The 27,695-nt window shown below is 37.8% G+C and overlaps 1 protein-coding gene across 3 annotated transcripts; it reads right to left on the bottom strand.

The window, feature by feature from the left end:
• PAIP2B (poly(A) binding protein interacting protein 2B) lies at positions 1-27,695 on the bottom strand. Of its 3 annotated transcripts, none has more exons than XM_036908330.2 (4): positions 3,161-3,311; positions 1,703-1,769; positions 1,100-1,276; positions 1-159 (listed from the first exon to the last, which is right to left on the bottom strand). In XM_036908330.2, exons 1-4 carry the CDS (start codon positions 3,232-3,234, stop codon positions 103-105), a joined length of 375 nt encoding a protein of 124 aa, XP_036764225.2. In that variant the 5' UTR covers positions 3,235-3,311; the 3' UTR covers positions 1-102. The 3 variants fall into 3 exon arrangements, with proteins under 3 accessions (XP_036764225.2, XP_036764223.2, XP_036764224.2); XM_036908328.2 differs by lacking the exon at positions 1,703-1,769 and adding an exon at positions 27,499-27,695 and having other exon boundaries at positions 2-159; positions 3,161-3,309; XM_036908329.2 differs by lacking the exon at positions 1,703-1,769 and adding an exon at positions 27,387-27,510 and having other exon boundaries at positions 2-159; positions 3,161-3,309.

Below are 27,695 nucleotides of genomic sequence, written 5' to 3'. Positions count from 1 at the left end.
GCACCCTTTACCCGCCCCACCCCCATCTTCAGCTCTGACATTTTGTGCAGCGCTGTCCCCAGATGTGGGGACATGTTAAGTCCTCCTTAAAGCTTTGTCAGCTCAGTACTTCACTCCTGGAATAAATTCCTTGGCATCCGGGTTCAGGTTACTTTTGCTCTGAAATAAGAACCAGGAGATAATAAATCCCAAGGCAAGCTGCACTTTAAAACTACTCCCTCCTGCTTCCATGATTACCAGTACCTTCCTCTCAGCCTCAAGGAGAGAATCAGAATTCCCTGCAACCCATGGCATTATTGCTGTACTCTTCTCATGGCTCCTGGCAGACTGAGCCCTGACCAGCCTGACTTTCTCCTCCCTGCTTTAAACCCTGTTCCCTTCATGATGCTTTCATCAGAGCCTTGTAAGTTTGACTCCAAAAATAATTTTTCTACTTACTGAGTACCTTAACTTTGATGAAAATCAGCATATTCCATCACACCAGTGTGGTTACCACAATCCTCTTTTTTTTCATCTTACTGTTATCTACTCTCTTGTGAACATCCAAACCTTGTATATCCGAATATCCAAAACTGCAGTACACAGTCATTAACATGAGCTGTATGAGAACTAAATCACTTAGAGAATTCGACATTAAATAAACATGGAAGGCAGGGAATTCATTTATCCTGTCTTCTAATTATAAGTGAAAAATGGTCTCTTAGGAGTATGTTCCTTCCAAAATGAACAGGCAGTTTTTATAACAGCATAAATACAGATCTGAGGAACAATAAAAGGGAAGGATAGTAGCAAATGATAATTTGAAACCAAATTTCTTCTGTGTTCAAATTTTTATCCTTAATCCCAATTCTACTTTGGAAAGCCCAGTGGGGAAAATGAAATTGGTTGTGCTGCAACAATAACGCTGTCACAGTGCTTTCTTAGGTACGATGCACCTTCAACACACCTTATTATTTATGTCCATATGACAAGTGAAGAAACACCAGCCCAGAGGGCTCCAGAGACTTCCCCAAGGTTGTAGGGCCAGAAAGGAAGTTTGTGACTCCTAATCCTATATCCTTTTCACTGTGTCACCTGTGGAACTACAGATGGCTCTTACCAAAATGTCTTCAGAATCATGCCCATCGCTGACTGACAGTCCATTTAACTGTTGTTGCAACTGTCCCATGGCCTGAGGCAGGTCTCGTGATGGAATAAACCAGTCTTGGTCTTCTTCATCCAGCATCTCCTGGAAGCAACGGTCCAGGAAGTCTTGCTCCTGCAGCTCCTCCTCCACCTAACAAACAAAGGTGAGCAGCTCAGACTTACTGTCCAGTGGGACTCACCCCTTCCAGGCTTTTCTCCACCTCTTTCCTTTAGAGGGTCTTACTCTGCAATTAATGATCTTGCATAAGATCTACTAAGAATTAAGACACTTCAAGTGACTAGCTAGAGAAAATATAATCTTTAATTTTTTCAACCAAATTCTATCAATAATAAGACTGAGGAAATAGTTATTCAAAATAGCAGAAACTCCAGGTATGCATAGATCTTCTAAGATCTTTAATATGTGACACAGATATTTTCCATTCACATGGCACTTACAGGAAATCATTTTAAAGCTTGAAATTCTTTGTTCAATCTTGTTAAGAAGCAACTCTTCTTATATTCCTCATTTTACAAGTATGAGAAAAGTACAGGAACTGTGTAACTAGACCACTACCTGGATAGTGGAGATTAAATCAAAACCAATTCTCAGCTTCTGGCCCACTTTTCTGGTAATGAGGCCCCTAAGGGAGAAAAATACTTTCAGAACCTTAGAAAGATATAAAGAACACTTTTTGGCATACCAATAGAAAATTATGTCATCAATGTAGTATTCTTTCAAAACAAGAAATGTGAATATTTAAACAACTCCATATTTTTTAAAGATTGCCCTAAAGCATATCTATCTAGGGTATTTTATACCTCTTTGCAGACTGTTAACTCGTAGTTAAGGAAAGAATACTGGTTCACTGTGTTGATTAGGATGATTTTAACAGGCTTCCTGCAGGAGACCTGCTGACAGACTCACAGCTCACTAGCAGCACCAGAGGGGAGGTGGAGCAAAAACAGCCCACAAAATTCTCTCATGAATTCAAAGCAAAGGTCACTGGCAGCAAGACTTCAAACAGTATTTCAACATTACAATTAGCCACACTTTCTCTCATCTCAAGTAAGTTAGACAGTTATGAAGTACTAAACCACCACCAAAAAACTTTTCCAAGCCACAACAGTTAACATGACTGCTCAGAATCTGCCCTGACTCTCCCCACGAGCCTAAGAGCATACTTCCCCTTATTAAGTCTATACTTATTCTAGGCACAACCCACTAAACTGGTTACCTGGGCACAGGGGTGTGTCAAGAAGCATGGTCTATGTGATATTTACACAAATTATGATATAGGGAGCCACTTGGGGTGTAAACTGCTGAGCTCCCCCAGAACTTGTTTCTTTCTTCCCAGAGCACCAGGCTGTTCAGTTAAAGCCACATTTCCCATGATGGATATGGCCATTAAACTGTTCATATCCCCAGGAGGGAGATGGCATCACTTGGTTAAAAGGAGATCCCTTGCCCTGGCTTTTGGCTCTCTTCCTTTCCCAGTGGCTAGACTTCCAGTTATCACTACAGCTACTTAGCTAATAAATGCCCTGGGGGTGATAGAGCAACACCATGGGTCACAAAATCACCTGTTTACCTGGAATGCTTGCCATGGGCTGCTGAAATCAGAGATATAAAACAATGAATTACTGCTGAATCTTTGCGGAAGCAGTCTCGTTTTCCCCTACCCAACACACTTTGCTACCTCAGACTCATATATTCTGCCAGCCTCTCAGTTCCTATTAGGAGCATGCGAGGCTGTCCTGTCTGCACAAAGCTGCTGTTTCCCACAAGTCTACACCAGATCCCCAGAGCATTAGATTCTCTTCTAATCAATCTGGTAGAGAAAATACCAGTTTCTCTCCAAAGGTCACTCTGGTCTTTAACCAGCTGAAAATCCTTCTTGGTCAGCCCAGACCAGGCCTCCATTTTTAAGTTATTCTAAAGCCAACGAACCTGTTTCTTTTGTAACAATCTCACAGTAAAATATTAAAGCTTTTGAGGTACATGCATCATTAGTCTTCCAACTTCTTTCTTTACCTGTCTGTTGAAATCTTCCTCATTTTCCATCCACATGTACTCTGCAAATGGGTTTTCCTTCTCATCATGGCCATTTAACCCCTGGTCCTCTTTGGATTTTACACTGGGTGATGTATTTGCCACACTGGATCCGTTCATTATGACAGAATCTAAACAGGAGCAAAAAAAAGGATAAAAAGATACAAGATCAAGGAAATAAAAATCCATAATACCCAGAGTCTTCCAGAAGCTTAAGTTCTAAGTCAGTTATTAACTATAATATAAACAAACTGTTATTCTGTAACTGTTATAAAACCAAATCCTGTAGTTGTCAACTATACAGATGTACTATTATGAGTTAAGAGAAAAAAAATGTCTAGGTTCAGTTAGCCTTCTTAGGGAAGTGGGTGAGTGGATGAGTGAATCTTTCATCAAATTTCTGTAGGGTCTACAACCTAATCAAGATCACATGGCTTCCTTCACATTTAAATAGAGAAAATGCATTCTCCATGAACATTTAAGGAACTGCCCCTTATTCTGATTATCAGGGTCTATTTTTCTTTAAAAAATATTTCAAAAAATAATGTGTTCATTGTATTGATAAACAAAGAGGAAAAAATTAAGGTCATCAGTTGTCCAACCATCCAAAGTTATAAACAATTAACAATGTGGTGCATATAACCTTCCTGACTGCCCCTTGCCAGTAATCCATTCTTATAGTAATAGCATGATTTTCCATCATTTGCTTTTTCTCATTTCTGTGTTAACACAGCCATACTGTCTTTTGGGGTGTTTCCAATGTTTCATTATTATAAAGGCTGGATGGACTTTGTGTTCATCTTCCTAATGATTTCCTTAGGGTAACTCCTAGAAACATAACTGCTGTCTTGGAGAGTGTGTTTATTTAAGGTCCTTGACTTATTGTCACATTGCCATAAGGATTCAAATGCGCGCCAATAATATGTAAATATGTGTTTGTTCCTCTGCATTTACAAGTATTACTATTCTTAAGCCATTGCCAACCTCATGAAAGAAAACCAGCAACTTACTGTTTTACATTTCTTTGATTTTTACTGAAGCTGAATATTCTGGGACAAACTTGCCATTTATATTTTTTATTTTGTAATTTTTTGCTAAAGTACTTTGCCCATTTTTCTATCAGGGTAGTATCTTTTCCTTACCTTTTGTAAGAACTTTTATATGTGATTATTTTTATTTTTAATAAAATAATTTATAAATAAAAAATTTTATTTACTGTATTTTCTTAACTTTCTGTGGTAGTTATTGCTGGCCTTAATTTTTGTCTACAGCTTGTATGTCTATCTGTTGGTGGCTTTTTAAAATAGGCACGTATTTTTTTAATTGTTTAAACTTTGGCTTTCAAATCCATTTTGATGTGTTTGCTATAATCTGTAATGTGTCTTTTTCTGTTCTTTCAACCTTAGCCATTCTTTGAAAACCACTGCAGTCTTTACCCATCCCTTCTCCCTCTACACTCTTGTACCTAGTGAGTGCAGTGTTAATACTGCTTAATTGTTCTGCTTCATATGCTTAGTTTTTCTCCTTCCAATTAGATTCTTGATGCCTGAAAAGCAAGATGGAGGTTTATACATTTTGCAACTCATCTTAGTATCAGGAACTCCATAAATACCTATAGATCATTGTGCTTACAAACTTCCCCTTTCTATTCCATCTCCCTCCCTTCAGTCTCAACTCCATCCCTTCCCCCATCCTCCTTGGAGCACCTTGAAGTCACTGTCCATCAGTGTAGTATGATGCCACAGATTCACTATGTCCCTTCTCTGTGCTACACTGTTCTCCCCATGATCCCGCACACCATGTGTACTAAACATAATACCCCTCAGTCCCCTTCTCCCTCCCTCCCCACCCACCCTCCCCCACCCCTCTCCCCTTCAGTAACCACTAGTCCCTTCTTAGAGTCTCTGAGTCTGCTGCTGTTTTGTTCCTTCAGTTTTGCTGCGTTGTTATACTCTACGAATGAGAGAAATCATTTGGCACTTGTCCTTCTCCGCCTGGTTTATTTCACTGAGCATAATGTCCTCCAGCTCCATCCATGTTGTTGCAAATGGTAGGATTTGTTTTCTTCTTATGGCTGAACAGTATTCCATTGTGTATATGTACCACATCTTCTTTACCCATTCATCTTCTGATGGACACTTAGGTTGCTTCCATATCTTGGCTATTGTAAAAAGTGCTGCGATAAACATAGGGGTGCATATGTCTTTTTTAATCTGAGAAGTTGTATTCTTTGGGTAAATTCCAAGGAGTGGGACTCCTGGGTCAAATGGTATTTCTATTTTTAGTTTTTTGAGGAACCTCCATATTGCTTTCCACCATGGTTGAACTAGCTTACATTCCCACCAGCAGTGTAGAAGGGTTCCCCTTTGTCCGCATCCTCGCCAGCATTTGTTGTTATTAGTCTTTTCCATGCTGGTCATCTTTACTGATGAGGTGATATCTCACTGTGGTTTTAATTTGCATTTCCCTGATGATTAGTGATGTGGAGCATCTTTTCATGTGTCTGTTGGCCATCTGAATTTCTTCTTTGGAGAACTGTCTCTTCATATCCTCTGCCCATTTATTAATCGGGTTATTTGCTTTTTGGCTGTTGAGGCGTGTAAGTTCTTTATATATTTTGGATGTTAACCCCTTGTCAGATATGTCATTTACAAATATATTCTTCCATACTGTAGGATGCCTTTTTGTTCTGTTGATGGTGTTCTTTGCCGTACAGAAACTTTTTAGTTTGATGTAGTCCCGTAAGTTCATTTTTGCTTTTGTTTCCCTTGCTCGAGGAGATGTGTTCAGGAAGAAGTTGCTTATGCTTATATTCAGGAGATTTTTGTCTATGTTGTCTTCTAAGAGTTTTATGGTTTCATGACTTACATTCAGGTCTCTGATCCATTTAGAGTTTACTTTTGTGTATGGGGTTAAACAATAATCCAGTTTCATTCTCTTGCATGTAGCTGTCCACTTTTGCCAACACCAGCTGTTGAAGAGGCTGTCATTTCCCCATTGTATGTTCATGGCTCCTTTATAGTATATTAATTAACCATATATGGTTGGGTTTGAAGGTTTCTTTAATGAATTATTTCCTCATTCATTTCCATCTTGGCAACATTCATGAAACAGTCCTCTTTTTCTGAGTTAATAACTAAAAAGTTATTGCTCACTCCCCTTTAAAGTTCTTGCATCTTTCTAACCTGTTAGGGACATTAGAAAATCTAATCTTAAAAGTCAAGGTAGAATTGTGAAGAGTCAAGGATAGACAGAAAAGCAACTCATTGATAGTTCAAAAGAATTTAAGACAGAACATATTTAATTTACTGTTCTTTTAAATAGAGCACTTAGAATGAAATAGATCAGTTTAACATATTTTTGATAGAGACAAAAGAAATCAATAATTATTCCAAATTCTTCTCCATAGTAATTCCATAAGGCCATAGATGGGAAGAAACCAGTTCTTTATTTTTTACCACTTCTGTTTGCACCAGAACCATGACAGAAGCAAATCTGCTCAAATGCCAGGGCAACTGTGTAAGTTAGCAGGGTATTATTCCTCACCACAGACACTTAACGGTGCTGACCCTTGCTGGGTGGCAGGTTAGAGCCTTTTATTTCCAAAGACTCTTTTGGCAGCATTTTACAACACAGGGATTTCCCCCCATCAATATGGAAATCACCTACAGGGAATCAGAGTTCAGTTTTCCAAAACATCTGCCTTTGTCCCCAAAAATAAATCCTAAGTGCCCCTGACCATAGGGAAAAAGGGAAGGCAGAGGAAGAACAGAAAACCCTTTTAATTCAAGAGCAAGGCAGAGCAGAGAACAAATTGCAGGGTGCATTCATTCATGACAAAGGGAATGGAAATTACCATAATCTAAACATGGGGATGACCCCAATTTAATGCAAATACTTTAGAAAAGGTGAAAACACTGATATATGAAACTGTTAATACTAGGAAAGTGGTTCTCTCACTTTAGTCTATCCAGTGTTGATTAGTGTTTTACACCATTACACCAGTATTTTCCATACAATTGTAAAGTTTGGTTTCTCTGAACAGCAGCCACCCAACAACTTAATTTGTATAGTGTTTAACAATTTATAAAGTACCTTCATTTCAATTTATAAAGTACTATGCTCTGCCTTAAGGCACATAATTTGTCCAACTTCACTTAAAAAAAAATCTAGGCAGTGCTATAGTAAAACCAAAGAAGGTACCAGATTTGGGGGTTAAGCAACCTGAGTTGCTGGGTGAGTTCAAGAACACGGGTTTGTGGGCCTACTGGGTGACAGTAAACTTGGTGCTTAATGTGCCCCTCAACTTTAGTAGCAGGGTGGGAATGGGGAGACTTTGCTGGAGACTGGTAACTCCTAGGTAAGGCATTTGGGGAATGCCTTCCAACTTGGCCCTGGAGACACCAGGTAAGATTGGACTCTTGACTGTAAACTTCGCTGACTTTCCTGCCTCGGGAGTTTCATGTAACACTGTTTGGTTTCCAGCTACTCTTCAGCTCACAATCCACCATGCTGGCCCTCTAAGGGCACAATGTTTCTCTAACCATGCGATTTTGACTTTTCACATTCATATTTCACTTAATCCTCACCCACATCAAGGCACATCACTGTGAAATTCTAGCGTAGTGGGGAAAAAGAACATATACCCCCAAAAGCTCCTGCTTAGTTACATAAGTAGGCTCAATAAAAAATGACAACTAGCTCTTCTACACAAACCACCAGTTGCCACATCTTTCTTCTTATCAAGAGGACAAATGAGTAGTTTGAAGTAGGTCATTGCTTGAGAAGTTTAAGAATTAGACCTCAGCAATAAAGGAGTTAATGTCCTTATGTCTATATGGCATTATGAAATCTAAGAAATATTTGACACTCCCCTCCTCACTTCCCTCTTATATACATGACAAATTGAAAATAAAAAATAAAAGTTGTCATTTTGGCTGAAGATAGGAAAGCATGTAGCTCTGTTCATGGTCAAAATAGATGTGCTAAGGCCTGCCAAGCATTTAATTTAGTACTTTACCATAGTCAAGGTTTCAAGGCTAAAATATCTGGCTTGAAATAGGGGCCTCAGTTCCCAGTCATAAAGAACCTCAGGACTCTTAATGTATCTAGGATATTTCTAGAATAGATGATTCATCAGTTCAATGCTTTGAATACCCACTTTCAGATCCAACATGGTCAAACCAGAAACTAGCTATACTTTGAACCTAAATGAAAATTTTCAGAAGCTATTAACCTAGATTGTGCCTGTGATAACATTTTGACTATGAGTAACAGTTAGGACTTTTGACTTGAATTACCTGTAAAAAGTTTATTGAACAGTTGATACAAAAATTGTGTCTACTATTCTATTTCCTATAGCTTTGTTAATTTTGTTCAGTCTGGTTAACGTCATTTTTTAAATACTATAGATAACAGTTTCAAATTTTATTTTACTTCAAACATGCTGCCAGTAGATTCAGGTTTTGTCCATTTTCCTCAGGTCATTAGATCCACTCACTCATTCACACGCAAGTGCCTGTTTACCCTAGGCACTGTGCTGGACTGGTGCTTTAATAGGGTGCACAGTCCTTGCCCTGCTAGTAGTTACATTCTCTCAGGAAAGAGACAAGCAAATAATTAAGAATAATGATGACCCATGTTATAATAAGAGAAGTACAAGGGACTACTAGGAAACAACAGGGGGATCCAATCAAGTCCAAGAATGGGGGGACAGTTCAGAAAGGTTTCCCTGAGCAAGCAACATTTTATTGATACCTGAAGAATACAAATTAGCTAGCAATAGAGAGAAGAGGGAAACGTGTGTGCAGAGACTTAAAGGCAGGCAGGAACTTTCAGGAACTAAAAGAAGGTAGGTATGCATATAGTTGGAGGTTCAAAGGAGAACCAGTGGGAGAATGGCACAGGAGAGAAATGAGGTTGCAGAGGCAGATGAGGCTAGATCATGCAGGACATTAGAAGCTACATGAAGGATTTTGAATTTCATCCTGAAAGCAATGAAAGCCATTAAAAAGGGTTCTCAGCAGCACAGTGACATGATTCAATTTACATACTGAAATCACTCAGGCTGCCATATGGAAAATGGATTGGAGAAACCAAGAGTGGATAATGGGAGATCAGTAAGGCAGCTAATGCATTAATCCAAATGAAAAAATGGTGGCTGCTTCAACTAAGATAATGGCAGTAAAAAGAAACAGGTGAATTCCAAAGCTATTTTAGGTTGTTTTTGGTGATGTATTGGATGTGGGGAGATAGAGGGAAATAATCAAGAAAAATTTTGGCACAAGCAACTGGGTGGATGGTAATGTCATTCACTGAGCTAAGAAGCTCTGGGAGGGGCAAACTTTCTTTCTTTCTTTTTTCCAAACAAACAAAAAACAACCCAAAAGCCTCGGGTAAGGAAAACGAGTCAGAGGTAAGGCAGGGGTAACTGTTGAAGGAATTAACAGCTCTCAAGCTGCGATAGTTAATGGAATCCCTTTGACATAACCTAAGGGATTATGGTAATTCTCATTGGTAATTTATTTTATTTGAGTTCAGCCACTTTTCGTAGTGAAATTTGTGCTACATCATAACTGGAAGTAAATTAATATTGAGAAGATAATAGAGATGTTTTAATGTTGTAAAACTAAGAGTTTTGGTGAAGTTCTCCATGTGTGGTTAATGTCACTGTAGTTGCATGTGTGTCAAAACAGGTTTTTTTATACTTGACTTTTAAATTTGAATTTGAATACTCTTGAATTTTAGTTTAGGTACTTCTCAGCACCTAAAATAACCTAAATCTCTCAGCTAATGTAATATAAAGCTGTGAAGTGTGTGACTGGTATAGTGTTAGTTCTTTGTTAATTGTTTGTATTCTGTTCCATTATTTTTACAGCTATAATGTATTTTTAACAATGTTAAGAGCTAAAAATGGAAAAATCTTAAAGTTTTCTTATTAAAGTATCATTGATACACAATCTTATGTTGGTTTCAAATACACAACATTCTGGTTCAACATTTACCCCATATTTCAAGTCCTCACCCCCTCCAGTGCAGTCACTGTCCATCAACATAGTAAGATGTTACAGAATCACTAACTGTATTCTCTGTGTTGTACTACTGTCCCCATGATTGTGAATTATTGTGCCTCTTAATCCCCTTCCCCGTCACTCTCCCCAACCCCTTCCCCTTGGTAACCACTAGTCCTCCTTCTCTGTGTCTGTGAGTCTACTGCTATTCTGTTCCTTCTGCAAAAATGGAAATTTTAAAGAAAGAAAAATCACTAACAATCATCCCCTACCACCACAGCACAATTTAGTATGTTTATATATTCTCTTTTTGTGTCAGGACAAAAGCATGCATTTCTTTCCTTTTTTTTTTATTTATTAAAGTATCACTGATATACAATCTTATGATGGTTTCACATGAACAACACAATGATTTCAACATTCACCCATATTATCAAGTCCTCACCCCCTTAATTGCATTCACTGTCTCTCAACGTAGTAAGATGTTATCGAGTCATTAATTGTCTTCTCCATGTTGTACTGCCTTCCCCATGACCTACCTATATTGGGGAGGGGTAAACTTTTCTTAAGTGGTGACAGGGAGTGGGGATAAAAGGGGGATGAGTTCTATCTTGGACACGTTAAATTTGTAATGTCCCTGAAACAATCAAATGGTGATGTAGGTTTGCCTAAATACAGAAATTTGGAATAGTCACTTACATAAATGGTAATGGAAGTTCTGGGACTAGAAGATACTGCCTAGAGAGAAAGGGCAAAGTGAGATGAGACAATAGCCCAAGACCCAGTCCTGATGTGTATGAACATTCAAAAAAAAGTCAGAAGAAGAACATAATATAAAAAAGGAGACTGAGTAGCAGCAGCTAGACAGTTGAGAAAGAACCCAGAAGAGGGGAGCATCACAGAAATCAAGGGATGGCAGAACTCCAACACAGCTGAATGGTAGTCCCAGAAAACCTGTATACATCCCAATTCCTAGCACTGTGAAGGCTACTTTATTTGGAATAGGGGTCTTTGCAGATGTAATGAAATTAAGGACCTTGAGGTAAGTAGGTCATCCTGGATTATATCAATAGACCTCAATCCAATGCTGTCTTTTATAAGAAAACAGGGAAATCTGAGATAGAGGAGGCAGCCTTGGGACCATGGAAGCAGAGACAGAAGTCATGTAGCCACAAACAAGGAATGCCTACAGATACCAGCGAACAGATTCTCCCTTTGTTGGAGCCTCCAGAGGGAGTGCAGTGGGTGACCCCTTGATTTTTTACTTCTGGCCTCCATAAATGCAAGGGAATAAATTTATGTTGATTAAAGCCACCAGTTAGTGGTAATTTGTTTAGCAGTCACAGGAAACTAATACAACCACTTAAGGTGGGTGCGTTGAAGGCTGCTTAAAGGCCAAAGTAAGGCTGGGGAGTACCTGCGGAATTTAGAACCATGGAGGTCTCTAATGAGAGCAGTTTCCATGAACAGAAATGAGTATGAAAGCCAAATGCAGGAGGTATTAGTTGCAGATGAAGGGAGTATTAGTTTTTTCAAGGAGTGGAGAGGGAGAGGCTACAAAGGGATACTTAGTTATTTTTTGAATAGCTAATATATTCCCATGGTTTGAAATCCAAATGCCTTGGATTCTTAATTAGTAATAGATTGCATGGTGAGCATGAAGTCAGAGCTAAGGGAAGAACAGCATCAGGAGAGAGATTTTATCCATTACAAAGCCACATGAAGCATCCTTACTCCATGGCAGGATATTTCACTTCCTGGTGGCAGGAATGCTTATGTCCCCAAGTGGAAGTCTCTCTACCTGGACAGTTGCTGGATAAACCTCCCACACTCCAACTTTGTGACTTTCTTTTTGTTTCTTCTAATTTTTCACAGGGTCAATTATATGTATGTGTATGTATGTGTAAATACACATACATATATACATACACACACATAAAATGATTATTTTCAAGTTACATAAACAATACAAGAATTTATAAAACCTTTTAAATTCAAGTAGAACATATTTTATATGCTGTTATACTTTGTACTAAAACAATTTCTCTGTTTCCTTGTTCTACAAAATCTTCTTTTACTAAGGAAATAAACCCATCAGCTTTTCTCCATAATGTGGTGAAAAATCAAGGTAGAAAGGAGACAGGATGAGTAGTTCAGCTTTTTTTGACAGAGGGTTGGTGGGGCGGGGAGGTGTGGTGAAAAGGACATGTAGAATATGTATGCAGAGATTTAAAACACAGATTCCAGGTCAGTCTCTAGTTAGAATTATCTTGTCCTCCCTATTTCCATTTCATTTGTTCTTGGAGAAGTTGCACATACTTTAACAGAAAACAAGGAAGTAAACACACTGCTAAGCTTTCCCATGTTGACCTCAATACACAAATGCTCCATTACTTACCTACCATTTGATTCAAGAAAAGGGAATGCAAATAGAATGTCAATGTACTTGCTAAGCACACAGAACACTGAATTTACCTGCAACTAGAAGTTGACAAGCTTTCAAAAGCATATTAGTTCACAAATCAAGAGGAAAATCATTTGGATTCCCTAAGAGAAAAATACATTAAAAAAAAAAAAGTAAACTACAAATAGAAGCATCATCTACATTACACTCAAGGATGCCAGATTAGAAGACAATATAAATAGATCACAATCTCTGTTCTACTATTGTTTAAAATATGTTCTATACTGGCCTATCAATTTGCTCTACTGATGAAATGGAATCTAAAAATTTGAATGACACACTCTGGGAAGAAAGTCAACCTTGAATGTAATTACTACAATATTCTAGTCCCTGGACCAGAGCCAAGAATACAAAATAGAAGCATACTCAAATAGGATTAGGAATGCATTTGGCAAGTGTTGAGAAAGCATGTTCCTATTCAGTGGTTCTCAGTCTTTAAAGTACATCAGAATCACCTGGAAACTCTTCCACAATCATACCTTTCAGATATGATTTATTAGGTTTCAGCCAAGGCCCAACATTTGTATTTAAGAGATTTTAAAAATAAATTTTATTAAAAAAATTTTTATATTGAGGTACATACAATGAAATGCACAAATCCTAGTATACAACTTAATGAATTCTGGCATGTGTATATACTCATTACACAGACCACAATATCAAGCATTCTAATTTTTTCTCCCTTTACCTTTTCACCCCTCCCCTCTGGCAACCACCAGTCTGTTCTGTGCATTTATGAGTCTACTTCAGTTTATTTGTTCGTTTTGTTTCTTAGATTCCACATATAAATGAAATCATATGGTATTTGTCTTTGTACTTGTTAACTGCTCCAGGTGACTCTGATTATAGAAAGACTAAGAACAATTCCTCTAATACAGTGGCAAACTCTACGTGGAATAGTCCAAATCCCAATTACCTGAATTCCTACAAGAGCAACTGCCAAATTGGTGAATGCTCTTTGCAAAAAAAAAAAAAAAATCCATGGCCAAATAAATACATTGATTTGAAGTGTCTTGTTTACTACCAAGAATTTCCCTAATTAACTAATGCCTTTATTATTTATGATTTATTACATTTTTAATGTAACAACTATTGGCAACCCACAAACTTTTAGAAACACCCCTCAAGAATGTTCTGTGATATTACTATTATCCTATTGGAAATGTACAGAACAGACATGAAGTGCACTCCATAAAGCATTTAAAGGCACTTAAAAAGGTAGAAGTAAGATTTGCCATCGGTGGCAAGCTTCCGTACCCCAGACCTGTCCTCAGGTTCCATTTCCCCAGATTAAGGCCATCAATTGTCCTCAAGGATAATATGAAATGGTGGTCATCACAGGGATCTTGACTTTTGCATATTCAGCTCCAGAAACATATTATATGCTATTAACACAGGAAACAATGTGAACTGAAGTCTTTAGTAGATTACATTAGTCAAAAACATTCCCGTGGGCAAATTATTACATATGAGATATATGTAATTTTTCTCAATAACAAAAAAAAGTCCTCTAAATGTCTAAGACTGATCTGATGGCAAACCGCCAAACAGATCTATAACCCCTTAGGCACAATGCCAAAATCCGAAAACTCTAAAAACTAACCATTTTCTGTATGCTTCATGTCAAAGCTCAGTTGACACTAAAACTTGGCCTCCACTGATATGGAACTATAGATAGACTTCATTTATCCCAGTTAGCGTGAATACTCCTGTTCTGCTCAGAAATATCACTGTGTGTGGCTGAGGATGCAGCAGACCATTGTACCATTGCATAACAAAGAAAAAGCAGTTCTACAAAACTAGAAAAATTCTTAACTCATCCAGCCAAAGGTTTTATAGATTTGTACCTCAAAATATTTTAAAAACAATTTCCAAGAATGATTAGATCAGAGGTACTCAATCTTTAGGATTTCACAGACCGGTAGCTTTCAAAAGTATCTGAGGACAGCACACCTCTGGAGTTGCCCATCCTTTCTAAGTGCGTAACCTTTTAACCTTAAACTTTCTTCAACTTTTCAGGGCGCCTTTCCTCCTTGAGGTTGCCTGCACTTTTTCTCTCTTTAAGTTACTTTAAGTAAAACTTTTACTTTGCTTCACTAAACAAAAAAAAAGTATGAGGACAACATATTATCACATTTTTAGAGGAAGTTGTAAAAACCCTTATTAACATCATTTTATAAAAGGATATTTCAACACGAAAGTCATAGGAAGGCCCTAATTCAATACAAAAGACAATTCTTTAAATTGAATAAATTTAACTTTATGAGAAACACTACGTGCTCCTAATTTTTCTTATTCTACTACAGGCTTGTGAAAATTCACTCGGGATCAGCACTGGTCTGGTCAGAGACTTAGAACCTAGCTGGCTTCAGGAAGTTGTTAAAAATGCAGTCCCCCAGGCTCCATCCTAGAAGATTATTGGGAGGGTCTAGGGGTGGGGCCCCAAATATAGATTGTTTTAGAAAGCTTGGGGCTTTGTTTCTGATAAACAGCTAAGCTTCAGAACCACTGGTCTTACCTGCAGCATCTAGTTCTACTCTTCTTTTCCTCACTCACATTCTTCTCTGAGGTGGTAAGGGGAGCAAAACAGGAATGTTTCCAAGCAGGGCCCAATCCACTGTGTGTAATACCAGTTATTCCTCTAACAGTCAATGCTGGACCAGCTGGTCAACTTGAAAACTGAGGGTGTTAGTGTAGAACAACAGAAATTAGGTAGTGGACAAGCAAGAAAAACCTGTTGAAGCAAAACTCCTCTATGAAAAAGTGTGTTTCCCTTCTCTTCAACTCAAAGATTCTACATGGTGCCTAAGTTTTTGCACAGGTATATTTGTTTTTAGCTGAATAATAATTTTAAAAACATATGCATGTTATGTATGGTGTGTATGCATATATATATGTGTCTATCTATCTATCTAATCTATCTATCTAATCTATCTATCTAATCTAACCTATCTATCTATCTAATCTATCTAACCTATCTATCTAATCTATCTAACCTATCTATCTAATCTATCTAATCTATCTATCTATCTATCATCTATCTATCTATCTATCTATCTATCTATCTATCATCTATCTATCTATCTATCTATCTATCTATCTATCTATCTATCTATCTATCTATCTATCTATCTATCATCTACCTAATCTATCTCCCTATCTATCTCCCTATCTATCTCCCTATCTATCTCCCTATCTATCTATCTATCTATCTATCTATCTCCCTATCTATCTCCCTATCTATCTCCCTATCTATCTCCCTATCTATCTCCCTATCTATCTATCTATCTATCTATCTATCTATCTCCCTATCTATCTCCCTATCTATCTATCTATCTCCCTATCTATCTCCCTATCTATCTCCCTATCTATCTCCCTATCTATCTATCTATCTATCTATCTATCTATCTATCTATCTATCTATCTATCTATCTATCTATCTATCTATCTATCTATCTATCTATCTATCTATCTATCTATCTATCTATCTATCTATCTATCTATCTATCTATCTATCTATCTATCTATCTATCTATCTATCTATCTATCTATCTATCTATCTATCTATCTATCTATCTATCTATCTAATCATCTACCTAATCTATCTACCTACCTACCTACCTACCTATTTCTTCATAGCTTTCTCCTGTGGCCAGCTTCTATGCCATGTCTATGGCTTTGAACTTCATTTTTCATCTTCAGAGGGATTACAAGAATTACTAGTATTCCTTTGAACAATGCAATGACAAGTCACTAAAACAACTGAAAATCTGTAGCATGCTTGATGTTTATGAGGCAGACTATATTCTCCAACATTCCAATAAGGTAAAATAATTCCAGTGCTTTCTTCATCTTCTTCTTTTTTGTCAAAAAGTTTCACTTCTTCTCTAAAGCTACTATTTAAAAAAAATCTTAATAAAGCATAGCTAATGTCTTTAAAAACACAAAAAACTTCAAATTTAATAAGCACTCAAAGTTCTCACCCACTTAAAAAAATTACTGGACCCTTCTAAAGTAAGGCTAAAAGGTAAGTGATGGGGGAGACAAAAGGGACATATAAATAATCCCTATTCTTATGGTGTTAATCACTAAATCCTATTTAACTAGAATCCCTTTGTCTTTAAGCCCTGTAAATGAAACGGAATTTCTCACTTTGTATTTGTCTAGGTCTTACAATCATCTTACAATCATGAAACAAGAATTGTGTTATGTCACTGTGTATTATGAACTACCTGAACGCCAACAGGATGCTGACAGCAGAGGGGTGCATCTTTCATGATTTGCTCCATAACCTGTGTACTTCTTACACTGCCAGACCAAACTCAGCTTTCTTCTAGAACCAGATTTCCAGTATTAGTTAGTATACAGCAGTGGTTCTCAAAATATAGTCCCTGGCCCGGCAGCATCAGTATCATCTGGGAAACTTGTTAGAAATGCAAATTCTCAGGCCCCACCCCAGAATTGCTGAATCAGAAACTCTGGATGAGGTCCAGCGATCTGTGTTTGTAATAAGCCCTTTAGGTGATTCTGCAACGTGCTCAAGTTTGAGAACCACTGGTATGCAGGAGGGTTTCTTTCTCTTGGTCTAACGCCAGGGATAGTGTATGTTCTATCAATATGAAATAAAGACATCCAATGAAAAGATATAATCTCACAACTACTACCCTCAATCTGATGTGCTTTATTCTTATGATTTATTAAGAAAACAAGCTGCAATCAGAGATTTTTGTCTGAAATATATATACTCAACAGGCATCAGTTCCCATGCAGCCTGATTTCATCCAATAACATTTACAACCTCTTACACATCTATCTGAAGTTCTAAAAAAAGATCTTCATAACATAAGCCTCCAACACTTTACAATTCTGTAATAAAACATCAACTAGGTCTGAATATATCAGACTTACTGGAGGAGAAAAGGGGAATTATTTGTTACATCTTAGAACTGGATTCAACAGGAAATTAAAGTTTAGATTTTTTTCACCTTTACATTTCCAAGTTAATAGAATTAAACCAGAATACCCCATTCTTCAGAAGCTTCTAGCTAGACAGAATTTTACTACATTACTTCTTGCTTTCAGTAGGGATAAAGCAGAGCCCCAGTAGGCACATTTTGTGTATCTGTTCAATATTAAAACAAAGGACTACTGAACCCACAAACGGCAAGTGTTATACCTCAGCACTGGCCTATAATAATAAAAAGACACTAAGACTGCCACTAACAAACAAAAACAAGCTCTCACTAGGTAATTACATTCTGTTTTGCTCTGGTTTTATCCTAAAATCACTACATTAAAACTTCACTTCCCCTAAGATTACCGCATCTTAAAGTAGGTGCAAGACCAGTCTATAGTCCACAAAGCATCTACTTTCAAAAATCAGGTAATTCTTATGCAACTGTTTCAGAGCACAAACAAGTGTTGAAGATAGCCTCCTAATGATTAAAATACAGGTAGCTCAACACATTAAAGAGAATAAAAATGGCACAAAAAAAGCCACAGACCAATTACCATGCTACAAACATACAATTTCAAATAAAACATGAGCAAATAAAACCAAGCAATTTATTGAAAAATAAAACAAAACACTTTGATCAAACAGGGTTCAGCCAAGAAATGCAAGACTGGTCTAAAATTAAGAAATATAAAAATCTATTTTATCATATTAGCAGGCAAAGGGAAAAAAAAATACTCATGAGCATCTCAATAGTTGCCAGAAATATATACATCCTGATTCTACTCTTTAAAATGTTTATATACAGAAAAAAAGGTCTAAAAAGCAAAATAACAGAATGTTTTAAGTAACAAAATTAAAGATCATTTTTCTTTATATTTTGTTTTCTGAATTGTGGTTTCTTTTCTTATCAGGGATAAGTGTTATTTCCATTTACATCTATTTAAATCTCTGCCTTCTCTTATATTTTCTCATGTATGTATGTATGTTACCCGTAGACTATGGGGGTTTGAATTTCTGCCTCTTGAGGTCAATCAGCCCACTTTGGGGATGTGCACTAGGCAAAGCTTCCCTACCTTCATCCTCTTTAAAGGTCTTCCTGTAGTAACACAGAAAAAAATATAATTAGGTAAGTTAAAAAATGTGAAGTGTGATTACAACTGAAAATTTTATGTATGCATATGAAAAATACCACAAATGAGTATGAAAATGAAAGTAGTTATTGAAGCAATATGGACTGCCATCTGAAAACAATGTTGTTTTAAATTATTTTATTGCTCTCAAAGTATATATACAAAATTGAGTGAAAGAAGAAAAAAAGGCTGCCAACCCCTTCCTGAGGCCACTCTTCCCATCTTTGCTACTGTTGCTGTTTTCACCTGGTACCAAAAAGTTGGGCAGCCCCTCAGATCCTTTTTCTTTCTTTCTTTCTCTCTCTCTCTCTCTCTCTCTCTCTCTCTCTCTCTCTCTTCTCTCTCTCTCTCTCTCCCTCCCTCCCTTCTTTCTCTCTTTCTCTCTCTCTCTCTCTCTCCCTCCCTCCTTTCTTTCTTTCTTTCTTTCTTTCTTTTCTTTCTTTCTCATAACCCCATTTCATTCACTCATTCATTCATTTTTGAAAGGGTTGTACAAATACATGAACCAGTAAATTTTTTTAAGTAGGTAAATATATATAAAGGCATATAGTGAAATCCCATTCCCACTTCTATTTCTTTTACTGGTTTCTTATATATTATTTCAGAATTTCTTTTTGCAATTATAAGCAAATATGAATGTATATTCTTATCTACCCTTCTTCTCTCAACACAAAAAGTAGCATACTTAAACACACTGTTCCATACCTTGCCCCCTTTTTAAAGATTACACTATACCTAGAACTTTTACATCAGTACACAGATCTTCCTCATTCTTTTTTACAACTATCTAACATTCCATGGTTTGGATGTACCAAAGTTTATTTAACCAGTTCCCTGTTGACAAACACTGGAGTCATCCTATGAGGCTATTACAATGCCAAGCATAAGCACAAACATACATCAAGTTCATTTCTGAATGTGACTCTGATTAAGCTTCTGAAGTGGTTTAGAATATTGGATTACTACACACAAGGTCACATGTTCACCAGACTGAGAATTCAGCCCTTTTTCAGTTCTCATTACATATAGCAGTATGTGGCAGCAGACTTAACAATTCCTTGAACCAAGCATCTGTACTCTTAGGGGATTTAGCTCATAAAAATAAATTGACTAAACAAAATACCCAAGATAAATCCATTTCTATAAAGAATGTATATAGATGATATGCACACAGATGAATATGCATAAAAGTAAAAAGTATAAATACATGTTAACCATTTTCTCAGTATAGGTGGGTCTATGAAGTGCTTTGTAGTTTTTCTTTCCTCTATTTGCCTATTAGTGCCCTCAATTTTACAACAGTAAATATGTACTATTTCATAATAAAAACTGGAACCTAAAAATCTTAAATTAAGCTGAATAGATTCAAGTCTGTCTTACATTTATATAGTGCTTCAGAGTTCCTGACATATGTTTACGTGCATCATTTAATCTTAACACTAACGATATGTATTTTTCATTTTATCAAAATGGAAAAGGAGGCAACAGATGTTTAGGCAGTTATGCTCAAGGTCATTCAAATTGAAGGCTGGCAGGGACAAATTTCAAACCTAGATCATCTGACTTCAAATTCAGGGCATTATGAAAAACATGAGCATTGCTTCCTTCACTTTACCAATCCTTCAGGAGTTAATCACATAATCAGAATTTGACAGATGAATTAAAATTACATAGTAAAAGGCCTCAGTTTCTAATGTCAACATAATCATATTTTATTGAAAGGAGGATATTGGCATACAACCCCCAAAACTCCAGCATCAGAAGAGAGTGATTTTCAGTATGCTCCTAAAGAAAATATATAAAATGGGCAAATTATGTGTCTAGTATGGCTCAGCATGAATGCATAATAGAAGCAGCGCACTCACAAGTTGGAAGGCTCTCAAGATGACCTTTGCCTCTGCTACCAGCATTGATTCCTGCTCTGGTTTTGCAACACCCCAGGGTATCTCCAATTACCTTATGGAATTTCAAAACACGACTATGCCGTACTTTTCCATGGGGGTGATTATATTTTTGTTAAAATAATTTTTTGTTAGTGTTTGTGACTTACTGACCAAGTTGATAATAACTTGGCTAGAATGTATTCTTTCTCTCCAAATGTCTCCCCTTCTTTCCTATAAGATTATACAGGCTATTTCACAATGCCTGTATAATCTTATAGGCACTATATAATCTTATAATCACTGACAAATCCTGGTTTGGTATTCATTATTCCTCAAACTATGTCCCATATAATTCTGTTCTTAAATATGTGTAGGTATGCTGTAGCAGTGGGGAAAAGAAGAAACCATGGTTAAATACAGTTCACCCCTTTTGGAGATCCACAATTCACAATGGACATTAATATAATAAGGGCTCTAGAGAAGTCCTGCATTATAGAAACCTTTGTTTAAACCAATTTATTTTGACAGATAATTCTTCTATTATGGCATACATATCTGAATCTTGTGTTCAGGGAAACTGCTTGAATAAACCTAAATATTAACTGAACATCCACAACAGATATGGCAAAAATGGATATTTCTTAAATCCTTCCCACCACAAAAATATTAATTCTTTAAAAAATCCCTACTTTCAGTCTAGTCAACTCCTTCCTCTTTACCCACCAAAGCCTAGTTCAAATATCACCTCATTTGAGAAACGTTCTACCAGTGCTCTGTATATTAAACTATTCCTTTTTCCTGGTTTAGATAACATTTTATTCATATCACTATTATCTCACTTATCACATAAATCAGTTCATTCATCCGTCTTCTTGCTAGCTTTTGAGCTCCTTAAGAGTAAGTTTGATTGTATTTTCAGGACGTTGAACAATGTGGGACACATGAGTAAATAAAGTCATTGCAGTACAAATAGTTCCCAGAATTCCATACTTGATACCCTGCCAACAACTTAAGAATGTTGTGCTTTCCCTGACATTTGCATCTGTTATTGAACAGTGGTGGTCAGTCGGCTGTGACATGCCCTCTGGGCAAGCCCACTTACAGGTTTTTCCTCAGGTGATTTTTGTTTTTTATTTTTTTGATCTACTAGGAGTGTTTAGTAAACGTCATTACCTTTTTATATCTCTGTACCTTTGCAACTGCTGGCCCCTGATTGGAATGCTGTTTCAAGGTTGTATTAACCTGGAAAACATTCCTACTCATCCTTTAAGAAAGTAAACAATACTTCTCTGGGAAGACTTCATATCCTCCCATCCTTCCACAAGAGTTAGGAACTCTTCAAGTCAGATGTTTGTGATAAATCTGTTACTATTTATCAGGCACTGAACTAGCTGCTAAGGATGGAAAATGAAGATTTGGATCCTGCATTCAGGGAGCTCAAGGTGTAGTAAGGACAATAGCCAATGAACAAATAACCACACTATAATAGTATTAAATGCAATGAGAAAGGAGCCATGGATATACAATGGGGAAATGACAGCCTCTTCAACAGCTGGTGTTGGCAAAACTGGAGAGCTCCATGTAAGAGAATGAAACTGGACTATTGTCTAATCCCACACACAAATGTAAACTCAAAATGGATCAAAATCATGAAGCCATAAAACTCTTAGAAAAAACAGAGGCAAAAATCTCTTGGACATAAACATGAGCAACTTCTTAATGATCATATCTCCCCAGGCAAAGGAAACAAAAGCAAAAATGATCAAGTGGGATTATATCAAACTAAAAATCTTCTGTACAGCAAAGGACAGCATCAGTAGAACAAAAAGACATCCTACAGTATGGGAGAATATATTCATAAATGACATAGCCGATAAGGGACTGACATCCAAATTATATAAAGAGCTCACATACCTCAACAAACAAAAAGCAAATAAGCCAATTAAAAAATGGGCAGAAGAGCTCAACAGACTCTTCTCCAAAGAAGAAATTCAGATGACCAACAGGCACATGAAAAGATGCTCCACATCACTAATCATCAGAGAAATGCAGATTAAATGCACAATGAGATAGCACCTCACACCAGTTAGGATGGCCAACATCCAAAAGACAAACAACAACAAATGTTGGCGAGGATGTGGAGAAAGGGGAACCCTCCTACACTGCTGGTAGGAATGTGAACTAGTTCAACCATTGTGGAAAGCAGTATGGAGATTCCTTAAAAAACTCAAAATAGAAATACCATTTGACACAGGAATCCCACTCCTAGGAATTTACCCTAAGCAGGAGCCCAGGTTGAAAAAGACATATGCACCCCTATGTTTATCTCAGCACTATTTTCAATAGCCAAGAAATGGAAGCAACCTAAATGTCCATCAGTATATGATGGATAAAGAAGAAGTGGTACATATACACAATGGAATATTTTTCAGCCATTAGAAGAAAACAAATCCTACCATTTGCAACAACATGGATGGAGGTGGAGGACATTATGCTCAGTGAAATAAGCCAGGCGGAGAAAGACAAGTATCAAATGATTTCACTCATCTGTGGAGTATAAGAACAAAGGAAAAACTGAAGGAACAAAACAGCAGCAGACTCACAGAACCCAAGAATGGACTAACAGTTACCAGAGGGAAAGGGACTGGGGAGGATGGGTGGGAAGGGAGAAGGGGAAAAAAGGGGCATTACGATTAGCACACATAATGTAGTGGGCGGCAGGGGTACACGGGAAAGGCAGTATATACAGAGAAGACAAGTAATGATTCTATAGCATCTTACTACGCTGATGGACAAAGACTGTAATGGGGTATGTGGTGGGGACTTGATAATGGGGGAGTCTAGTAACCATAATGTTGCTCATGTAATTGTATATTAATGATACAAAAAAAAGAAAAAAAATATGCCGCTAGCAAAATTCAGGCTGAAAATTATTTTTAAAAAATAGTATTAAATGCAACACCAAAAGGAAGATTTATGGAATATTTGACATGTGTCAATTACTTTGTTAGGTGCTCTATTACATATCATCTGTGATCACATTAGATAGGCGTTTGAATTAGACACAGCAGTCCATGAAGTCTATCGACTGCTATACTCTGAATGGTCTTCTGAAGAAATTGTCTCCAAGAGGTTCTTTTTGTATATGCTACAGCTGGTGTGACAGATAATGTAGAAAACTGCCCTACTTCTTTTGCCACAAGCAACTGGACTAGGATCCAGAGCCCTAACTGGGGACAACCTACCAGTTGAACTTGAGAGGTTATCCAGGACATGGCTTGGCTCAAAATTCTGCCCAACAAGGGTCCTCCAATTTAGGTGATAAGCCAATCTAATCAGATACTCTGTCTTTAGAAATACAAATACTGGGTGAACAAAGTAAAAGAAAGCAGGTCTCCAGAGTTCACATCCTATTCTAAACACTGCTAAGTTATTGTTCTATAGGATACTGAAAGCAGTAGGGCCAAGGGACAATATGGCTGTGAGATGATTTTCCATTAAATTTACACTAAACTTTCATCATGAAAGGCACTATGTGTGTGCTTCTTCCTTGCAACCCATAAGAGCCCAAGACATCACATCAGCACTCTGGAAATTAGAAAACAGACTTAAGTGCAACAGCTTGACCAAAGTAGGTGGCAAAGCCAGAAATCAAAAACTAGGTCAGCCTGATTCTTTTAGAATATCTTGCCAGTTACAAGGGCATACGGCCTTAAAATCAACTAATACTAAGCAGAAGTTGGCACAGGTCTATGGGAGGGACTCAAAAGAGGAATAATTTATGCACAGAAGAGAACAAATATTCTGGAAGTCAGTATGCTAGATGATGTGAAAGGGAAGGGGGCACACCAAGTTTCACCTTGGTTAAGTTAATTTATAATTCCAACCTGGATCTCTTCCCTGAGCTCCAGACTATTTGCTGTCTGTCCCTCTCACTTGAATAGAACATCTGTTAAGGGCAGAAGCTTAATCTGACGTTTGTTCACCAGAATCTAAAGCAGTGCCTATAGTAGGTACTTAATAAATATTTGTTGAATAGGTGAATGAATTCTCAAAGAAGCTAAAGGAACATTTTACAGTGGATTTTGGGCAAAGTTACCATGAGAGAGACTCCAGAAGTCATTTACAAGTACAGTTGATTCTCATTATTTGTGGATCCTGTAGTTGCAAACTCCTAGCTGCTGAAATTTATTTGTAACTCCAAAATCAATGCTTGTGACACTTTCTCAGTCATTCACAACATGCACAGAGTGGCAAAGTCACCCCTCCAACACATACCCAGCTAACTTAGCTGAACAAGGCGGTGCTGTCTTCTTGTTTCAGCTCAGACAAAGATGGCTAAAGGACACAGATGGCAGGGGGCAATGCAGTGACATGAAAGAAGCTCTGGCTCCGGGGCCAGTAGGACACTGTTAACCCCAACTCTGGCACCTGTTTGTTATGGGATGGCCTCAGGCAAGTCACATAATACTTTAAACCTCAACAGAATGAATTGTATTTAGGATTTAAGATTAGAATCTGTGTGAGATGTGTATACCTGTACATATTTTCTCTAGGAGCAATGGCTCAGTATTCAGTAATTCAGCATTCTGGGTGACCTAATAGACCATAATTACTGCAAATGGTGAGAATCAACTGTAATTATTTATAATGAGATAACACTAAGATATAGAGAACAATTATTTGGATGGGTGGAGGCCAGTATCAGGCTTCAAGAAGATTTTAAAATAGGACATCCAGGCACATAAGGTTTAGAAAAAGGCTTTCAAGGAGAGAGAACAGGAATCTACAGAGATCCAGGTGTGTGAAATAAACCGGTAAGTCTAGAGCAGGAGATGAGGCCAGAACACGGGGCCACCATGATTCTCTGTGCACTGTATACACCATACACTATAAAACCTCTCCTATGAATTTAATTCTTGGTTTACAGGTCTCTATTCTATTAAGCTGTAGGCTCCTTCCTTCTCTAGGAAGAAATCATAGCTATAATCTTTTAAATTTGTAAACAAGTAATTACTGAACACAAATACATCTGAAAAGACTGTACAAAAATAACTTCGGTTTTCAACTGCAGCCTTATACTGACTCAAACAGTGACCAACTCGATTTACAATTTGTCTGGGACTTTTCTTTGATGAATGCTAATAATTCTGTAATAAATTCTTTTTATTGTTCTAGCACCTGGCATTTATTAGAATAGCTTTAAGATCGTCCTCTTTTTAGTGTGACTTATTAACAGGGCTCAAACATATGGTCCATCAGAGAATGCTGCCTCCTCAGAATAAAGACTTCTTTTAATTCAAGCTACTAGACTTATTTCTCTCTATACAAGATTTAGTCTTACTATAGTAAAATACAAAGAAATATATCGACATACATGTTACAATAGGACAAGGAAAACAGTAAGGATTTTTCACAAAAATCTGCAAAATTCTGGCCAAAACAGTGTGGACATGATAAACTCACTGATTACATTTCATCAATTGGAAAAATAATTCCAATTTATGTAAAGCCATAAAACCAAGCACTGTTGGAATCTATGCAGTTTTTACATTTGTCTTTTCTCTCTCAAGCTCACTCTTTCATATACACACACAGCCTAAGGGACCCGTCAATGTTATCACAATACTTCAATTTCTTCCATTCTCCTCTTTGTCCAACCTAAATTAATTATTTTCAAACCTCTAAAATCTCAATCAAAGTGTGGTGAGTTACTTTTCCTAGAAAATTCTTGGCATAATTTTATTTAGGTACAACATACTTTGTACTATTATCTGGAAACATATGGCTAGAACCCATGCCATTGAAACCCAAACTAATGAACAATGAAGGTGTATACAAATTCTGTGAAATATTCTAGGGAATACAGAATATTTTTTAACAGATTCAATGCTGTATTACCCACAGGCTGGGTGTGATCACATCATATTATGCTATACAATTAAAGTATGTCCTGTATTTTACGACAGACTAAGGTGATCAGGCCCTTACAGTGCAAACTCTCTACCACCCCAGTTAAGCCGTTAAAGCATAATGTAATTCTATAGACTTAAAATAGTAATAATACACTTTAAATTTCTTGCGGCCAGTAAACTTCACATCTGCATTTTCTGAAATTATCACTAAAGCAACTGTATTGGGTGAAATATTCTAGAGACGCTATAATGATAAAATGCCATTTTAAGGAAGGCAAGAATGGTTTAACATTAACAAAACGATTCAAGTTCCCAACGTTGTACAGCTCCCTGTACAGTGTATTCTGCCTCTCTTACGTTCACCTTCCAGCTGCCTGGAAGGAGCAAGTGGAAAATATTAGTTTCCAAAAGAGATGAGGATGAAATTTGTGCGGCGGGAGGGGTAAAGGACTCACTCGCACAAAGGAAGGCAGAAGAGAAATGACCAAGGTCCCTGATTCAAATTAGGAATCAAGAATGAGGGCTGGGGTAAAGGGGGAGGCGAGGGGAGTGGAACAAGCGCACACAACGCAGCGGGGGCCAACAATGGGGGAGGGGCGAAACAGCGCAACTCCCCCCTCCCGCCGGGGACGCAGCGCCGGTCACTTTGCCCAGCAGGGTTCTACTGCGGTAGTAAGAGGACTCGCAGTCTGAGTGTGAGAAGGGGCTGAGAGGATTCAGGGAAGTTGGGGGTCGGGGGAGGCATAACGCGCCCGAGCGGGGAGAAACGGACTAAGACCCCCTAGCACTCCAGAGCGGCAGAAGATGCCCCTTCTTGCCGACCGCCGCGACATGGGACCCACAGCTTACCCTCCCCTCCGGAGCTCTGGCGGCGGAAAGGGAGGCGCAGGGTGCCCCCAAATCCTGGAGAGCGGCGCCTCACGCGGGTCCCCTCCCCGCCAGCCCGGGTGCCCAAGCCCACCTGGGCTGGCCGGAAGCCCCGCCTCCAGACCGTACTCTGTCACTCCTCTGAGAGCCTCCGCCGTCGCCACCGAGGTCGGTATTGCCTGAACAGTCTCGGCCTCTAGTACCCAAAGCGTGAGCCACAGCACGGGAGAAGCGCCGCTACCACTCGCCAGGTTACCTTTTACAGCACACTGGCTCCTCACTCCGCCCCCG

This window comes from Manis pentadactyla, chromosome 2, assembly GCF_030020395.1.
Source record: "Manis pentadactyla isolate mManPen7 chromosome 2, mManPen7.hap1, whole genome shotgun sequence".
NCBI lineage: Eukaryota > Metazoa > Chordata > Mammalia > Pholidota > Manidae > Manis > Manis pentadactyla.
Note: the sequence above shows the minus strand (reverse complement) of the source record. Positions and strands in the feature narration are given on the sequence as shown.